At 62.8% G+C, this 7,169-nt stretch overlaps 1 protein-coding gene across 2 annotated transcripts in view; it reads right to left on the bottom strand.

Annotated features, from left to right (window-relative positions):
• GSE1 (Gse1 coiled-coil protein) overlaps positions 1–7,157 on the bottom strand; it is an 86,738-nt gene extending 79,581 nt beyond the window's left edge. Inside the window, exon 1 of one of the 2 annotated variants that reach the window (XM_021408997.1) lies at positions 5,356–7,157. In XM_021408997.1, coding sequence (XP_021264672.1) covers positions 5,356–6,900 — 1,545 coding nt within the window. In that variant the 5' untranslated portion in view covers positions 6,901–7,157. The remainder of the gene's footprint in view (positions 1–5,355) is intronic. The other variant, XM_021408999.1, reaches the window with a different exon arrangement.

Raw genomic sequence — 7,169 nt, forward strand, 5'->3', positions numbered from 1 at the left:
TGCTCTACAGCTGAAGATCCAGGAATAAATGGTCCCAGTGCGGGCGCGCAGCTGCAGGGGCTGTTATCAGCCATGGGGAGCAGAGCAGCTGCACGGAGCAGAGCGTGACCTGCAGCAGCAGCCCGGCCCCACGGCTTCCCCAGCCCCATGCATCCTCCCCCGGTGCTGCAGGGGGGAGAACTGTGCTCCTGACAGCTCCGGGCAGGATGCATTTTGCAAAACCATCCTCCCAGCAACTTGAGGCAGGACGCTTTTTTGCGAAAGCGGAGTGCAGCACCGCAGCACGCAAAGCAACGCAGAGCCAGCACCCGCCGAAATGCAGCGCTGCTGCATCGCTCTGCATTGCATCGCGCAGCCAAGGCATGCTCGAGGTGTCCCTGCAGCCTGGCAGTGGGGGGGGTCTGGGGGGGCACGGAGCTGTCAGAGCCCTGGGCTGGGGCCCGGAGGATGGTGCAGCTGGAAGGGCTCCAGGCCCAGCTGCTCGCAGCACAGGGAAGCCCGGTGCTGCTGGGAGCCTGCCACCGGCACAGCACTCCCCTCCTGCACAGAGGCCATGTCCCCACACCAGGGGCGTGTGTCTGCGCTGCACTGAGCTCAGCGGGTGTCCCCCTGCAGCCCTGGGTCCTCCCCAAGACCCCTCAGTCCCATCCCATGCGGGGCACAGCATCCCCTTCCCTCCACGCAGCCCCCACCTTGTCAATACTCTGTCCCATCCCCCGCTCAAATTTGTCCCTCTCACATCCCCAGTGAGAGCAATGTCACACTCAAGGGACAATTCCGTGCCATCCTTTGCAGCCCAGGACCCCTTTTGTGGAGTACTTCAAGGCAATGTCTGGCTGGATGCTACCCAGCGAGAGCTCCTGGGCTGATGTCCCCTGCAGGGGACAGCGTGACCCATGGGGACAGCAGCTCTCCAGGAGCATCCCGTCCCTACTGCAGGAACAAAGCCCCCCCAGCTCCGGCTGTCACCGACCTGACTTCAAAAATTGCCACCCCCTACCCAACCCCTAACCCAGGCTGCACCTCTGCCCCAGCCTGCTGACACGGCCTCAGCTTTGCATGAGGTGCAGAGCAGGAGCTGCTGCAAGATGCTGCGAGTGTTGCGAAAGCCTTTGCACCATCCCCTCTGCTGGGGGGGTGAGGGGGGAGGAGGGAAGAGGGCATTGCATGAGATATTTCACAGGGAGGGAGCAAAAGTGAAACCGTCGGGTCAAGGGAACAGCTCTTCCTTCCCTCTTCGTAGGGAGCAAATCCTACATCCCCATCGGCAAAGAGCATCCTAAAGCCTAGGGATGCCACCAGCACACTCCCAGCTGCAAATGCTGCCTGGAGCCTGCGGGGAAGGAGGGGAGAAGGGCTGCAGAGCAGGGCGCAGGGTGCAGGCAGCCTTCCTGGGCAGCACGCATTTCAGGACAGGTGCTTTGGCAGCAGGTGCCCCAGGAGGAGAGAGGCAGCATCCAGACCCAATGCCCTTTGGAGAAAGGGACAGAGAGAGAAAGTGGGGAGGGATTAGGGAAAAAAAAAATATATATATATATATCAGCCAGGTGGTGAGCTGTGGAGTCAGCACAAGGGCTGCGGGACACGGCTGGCAGCGCTGGCATTTGGGACAGCTGGGACAGCAAGGTCAGCACAGCAAAGCACAGAGCCCCCGTGGGGCACTGGGGAAGGGCGCTGGGGACCCCCCACAGGCCATAGGGTGACGGGGGAATGGGGGGGGGGGCAGGCCCACAGCCCGGCTGTGTGCACAGCACACACACCCTGACCTCGGCAGCAGGAAAAGCGAGGGGCACTTTTTCCTCACGTTGTTTCTTTGTTTGCCATCTGGGAACACGATCCAGCAGGAGGCTGCACCCTGAGACATGAAGTCATGGGACAGTTATACGGCCACCTCCATCCGAGCTGCGCCCGGGATCTCAGCTGAAACCACCCGACACGTGCGTCTTTCAATTATCTTTGCCCTCATTTGGCTCTTCCTCTTCTAGAATTGGAACCGGGACCCAATAGCCAGAGCAAGACCCCCCCCTCTGCCCTCCTATCCCCCAACACACACACACACACACAGAGCCCACACACGGAGCGAGAGGAGCAGCCACTTGGCAGGGAGCGTGCAACCACCGGCCTGGCACCTCACCCCGCTGCTTTTGCTTGGTTTGCTTCAAAATGAAGCAAAGATGCGATGCAAGCAGAGCTCCCCAGCCCAAGACCCATGCAGCTTTTTGCACTACCCCTGTTGCAGCGCACCTGAGGCCTGCACACCCTCCCCAGCAACCTGCAGGGTGCAATGCAGGAGGTCAGGCTTCCCCAAACCCCCCCCCCCAGCATCCTGCGTTTGCTTTTGCAGCACCATTTCTGCTGACGTCCATGGGGACAGGGCTTAGCCAAGAGCACAGCAGCTCTTTGAAGCCAGCCAGCAACCTTTCTCAAAGGAAAGGCGAACGCCTCCCAGCAGCTGTTTTGAAACGCAGCATGACAGAGCCCAAAAGAAAGGGGCCGAACCCTCAGCTCCCGACCTGCAACCATGGGGCAGATGCCCTCTGCAGAAACCCCAGCCAAGGCCAGAGCTGAGCCTCCTGCTCTGCAGTCCACGCACCTGCAGGAAGCCCAAACCCTGCCCTAGCAGCGGGTGATGCTCAGAGAGCAGCTGGGGGTTGAGGACAGCGCGGTCCCCAGGTGCACACTGAGCAGCTCTGCAGGAGGTCAGAGCCCTGCAAGGAGCTGAGCACATCGGCAAGAAGGTGCACATGGAGAAAGCAAGAAGCACAACACCCACTGACCTGAAAGCAAAGCACAGGGCTGATGCAGTGGGGGAGGGACTGGGGGAAGACTTGGACTGAGCTCTGGAGCAGCGACCAACGCAGGAATCACCCAGCACACTGCTTGCAGCTGTATGGCACACTATAATTCCACCCCCGTGTTCCACCTCCTGTAACCCCTCTCTCCACCCCCCCCTCTCCCCAACACATTGAGTGCCCTTTTCTCTCCAACACCGTCCCAGACACAGTTTACAGTTTATTCAGAGCAATAGCCCTCTGCACCTGCTCGGCTCACAGCACGAGGCACCCACCCTACAGACAGCACTCTGCTGCTCACAGGGCCCCCCTGACAAAGGGCAGAGCTGGGAGGAAGATGTGTCCTCACAGTGCACACCTCAGAGGTGACCAAAGGTGATGTGCCAGAGGACATCCAGACACCCACACTGAGGCACCACTTGGGAACCCAAACCTATCCTACAAAAAACAAATCCAGGAGGCCCTGCGGCAGTTCCCACACAGCCCCCAAGCAACTCACCTCCAGAAAAATCCTCCCAAAACAAGACCAGCTCCAACCAGCAGCAGAGCCACCATGACCCCTCTGCCTCTGCCCTCCTAATGAGCTTCAGGTGCTGGGCTCCCTTGTTAGCAGCTCAGCCCTAACGGCCCCATTGCCCACACATGTGTCTGGTCATGCTCACCCAGCACTGGGGCCATAGGGGTCACCCCACTGCAGGCTGGGCAGCAGCAAGCCACCAGCTCTGGGTGCAAGGGAAAACGTGTACCTTCAGCAAAAGGAGCTGCAAGGAGGGATGGGGAGGTGGTTTTATCCCTGTGTTAATAGGATGCACGATGATGGGGAGGGAAAAGGCAGCAGGACAGCAAAAGTCAACACCAGGACATGGGACAGCCCCATGAACTCCAGCAATCCCTGTGCCTGCCTCGAGCAGCAATGCCTGCTGCACTGCGCTCATTGTAGCAGCCCTTTAATTTGCTCATTAGCAAACGCAGGAACAAGAGGGAGGCATTGAATAGCAGCCCTTCCCCAGCACAAACTCCACGTCCTCCCCCCCCTCCAGTCCGCTTTTCACGGCCCCGCACAAAAGCCTTTCAGTGCTGCTCAGGTCGGAGACAGGAGTCCAAGGGGAAGTTTGGGGCTGGGGCCGTTGGGGACAAGGGCTCATGTGTCCGCATCCCCATGCTGGCATAGGGGCAGGGACAGAAGTGCTCACAAATGCCATATTCCAGCGTGCAAGTGGGACACCACCAGCTGGGGATGCGTGGATCCCGCTCCCGGCTCCTGGCGCATCACCCCTGGCTCAGCACTGCAGGATGCTCGCCTGCATCCCAGCCCCCTCAGCATGGGCTGAGCGCTGCGAGACGCCAGCGGGGCAGGGGATGGACAGACAGACAGACGGACAGAAGAGCCATGTGCACGTAGGGAGTGACCCACGCATCCTTGCTCCAGCGAGCCCCGCGCACGTGGCGCGTTGCGTCAGCTGCAAGCAGCATCCCAAGAAGGCAAGGCACAATGAATCATCCCACCCCACGAGGGACCCGCACGGACGGCAGCTGAGCAGAGCAGGGAAAACCACCCAAAATCAACGGATCCCAAGGGATTCCCTTCGCCCGTGCCCCTCCTGCCCCACGGCTTCCCAAACGGCACCGCCAAACGGCGCAGCCGGACACCGGCAGGAATGGTCGCTGTGATCAGGCTGGGGAGGCTGGAGAGAAAAGGAGAAAAAGGAGGGCCCTCTCGGGAGGGCTGTTTTGCATTTCTAAAGAAAATGCCAGCGCTTCGGAGAGCCGCGGGGTTCTGGCTCCGAACGGAGCCGAAAGGCTTTGAAAACTCATTTGAGGATTTGGGATGGTGGTGTCTCACAGCGCCCGGGCTGGGGCCTGCTTTGCAGACACAGAGCAGCTGCTCTCCAGGAGCCGCGCTCCCACAAGCTGGAAATTCGGGGCTAAAAGCAAGAGTTCCCCCATCCCACGAGAAGAAACGCCAACTCGGTGGAAGGAAATCTTTGCTCTCCCGTGCAACTTCCCAGGCGCTGCCCTGCAGCACCCTGCGTAACCCCGCGCTGCACATCAGCCTCCCAGCTGCAGGAAGGGCTCGGGTTGCTGCGGGAGGAAACCCTTTGATTGGGGCTCCCTATAAAACCAGAGACAACGTGGGAAGTTTCCTCGGCGGCGTGCTCCTTCCATCTCCCGAAGATGCGGCGAGCACGGGCGGCCCTAGAGCAGCTCTGGTTATCCGTGGCTGCAAGAGGTCCGTGCTCAGGATTTCCTTGGTTCTGGCCACTTTGGATGCCAAACAAGCCCACCTCCCTCGTGCAGGGCTGCAAAGAGCCGGCGCCAGCAGCTCAGAGAGATGGCTCTGCGCAAGGCCAGGCTGGAAGGATTTTTCTTGGAATCCTCTTGGAAGGATTTTTATCCGCTCCCTGTTGGCTTGACGGCTCCAAAAGCTCATTGCTAAAGGCACCCCATTCATTAGCACTGCCCCAACGGGACCGAACCCAAAAGGAGAGCATCCATCTACGTCACCTGCTGGCTGCCAGCACCGTCACAGCACAGGGAGCGAAGGGGACTGGGGATGCCTTACCTTGGGGACGAGAGCTGGGGGTGGCACGGCCAGCAGCTCCGGGGGGGCCACGCTCTTGCCGGCCAGGACCACGGCCCCACACTCGGCACACGCACCGATGGTCAGCTGCTTGCCATCATCCACCAGCAGGCTGTTGGCCACGCGGAGGGTGTAGAGGAAGACAGGCAGCCTGGCGACCTGCACCGCTTTTAATCCAAGGCATCGCTTCTTCTCCTGGCGGCAGAAGAAGCAGACGAAGGTCTCCACTTTATACTGGCGGGACCAGGCGCTGCTGGGGTGCTGGGAATTCCTGCCCTCGTGCTGCAGCCACTGGCCCAGCAGGTCGTGGTAGCACAGCACGCACGTGGCCACCAGCCCCGTCGAGTCGGCCGGCCGTGCCCGTGGGGCGGGCGGGTAGACGGTGAGGAAGGGGAAGAACGGCTCCTTCTCCCCAAATCGCCCCGGCGGGTTGACGTTGAGCTGGAACTCCCTGCCGGCTCCCAGCTCGGCCCCACAGATGTAGCACACCGAGGTGGGACCTCCTGCTTTGCCGACGGGGTGACCGGGCTCCGCAGCGGAGAACACCTGGTGGTACCTCCCCAGGAAGCTCTGCACCGAGGTGATGAGCTCCTCGTTGTGGCACGCGCGGTACATGGCCCACAGGTCCTGCAGGACCCCATAGCACTTGCGGCAGCTGCTCACCTCCCAGTGCTTGTTCAGCCCCTTGGCTCCAGGCGGGCACGGCAGGAGGCTGAGGAAGGGGAAGTGCATGGTGCTCTTGGCGTTCCCGTTGGTGATTTTGGCCGCCACCGGCCTCGCCTCTTTGCCGCACTCCTCTCCGCACAGGTAGCACGCCTCGGGCGCCGAGGGGACACCGGCTCCATCCTCCTTGAGCCCCCGCGGGCGGCCCTTGGGCATGGCGTTGGCGTTGAGGGGCACCACGTAGAGCCGCTGCAGCACGGGCACGTTGGCCAGCTCGAAGCTCTGCCACTGCTGCATGAGCGAGGCGAAGCAGCAGGGGCACACCAGGGTGCTGCCGGCGGGCGAGAGGGGCTGGGCACCCGGCGGGGGGCTGTGCAGCCAGAGGAAAGGGAAAAAAGGAGCCGGCGAGCTCTTCTCCTGCTTCTGCACGTGGACACGGTGCTGCCCGCCGGGTGCCAAGGGGCTGCCGCAGATGTAGCAGGCGGTGCCCGGCGCCCAAGCGGGCCGCTCGCCGCCTTCCCCCTCCTCCTCGCCTTCCTCCTCCTCGCTGGTGATGTTGATCTCGCTGTCCGACGAGCAGCACGCCGCCCCCCGCTTGCTCCCCGCTGCCACCGGGGGGGCCCTGACCGCGCCGCCCGCCCCCTCGGGCTCCGACAGGGGTTCGGCGTCGGACAGCTCGGAGAGCTCGGAGCCGGCCGCCGGCCCTTCCTCCTCCTCCTCCTCTTCCTCCTCCTCCTCCTCCTCCTCGCGGCGGCGCGGCGGCGCGGATGGGTCCCAGCCCGGTGCCCCCCGCCGCAGCCCGCTGCCCCCCGCCGCCGCCGCCGCCGCCGCTTCGCACTGGTGGGGCCGCTTGAGCCAATACATGCGCTTCTCCACGGGCGTGCGGCTGCGCTCGAAGGAGTCCCACTGCTCTCCCAGGAAACAGCGGCAGACGGCGCAGACCAAGGCGCAACCCTCCGCCGAGACGGCGCGGGCTCCGGGCGCCGGCTCTTGGTGCTGGAGGAACGGAAAGAAGGGCCGGTGGTCGCGGGGGGGCCGCACTTGGAGCTTCAGCTCTTTGCCGCGGCTGATGCCGCCGCCGCAGATGAAGCAGCAGAGCGGCGCCGACGGGGGTTGCGGAGCCCCGGGGCCGC

Source organism: Numida meleagris, chromosome 10, assembly GCF_002078875.1.
Source record: "Numida meleagris isolate 19003 breed g44 Domestic line chromosome 10, NumMel1.0, whole genome shotgun sequence".
Classification (NCBI taxonomy): Eukaryota; Metazoa; Chordata; class Aves; order Galliformes; family Numididae; genus Numida; species Numida meleagris.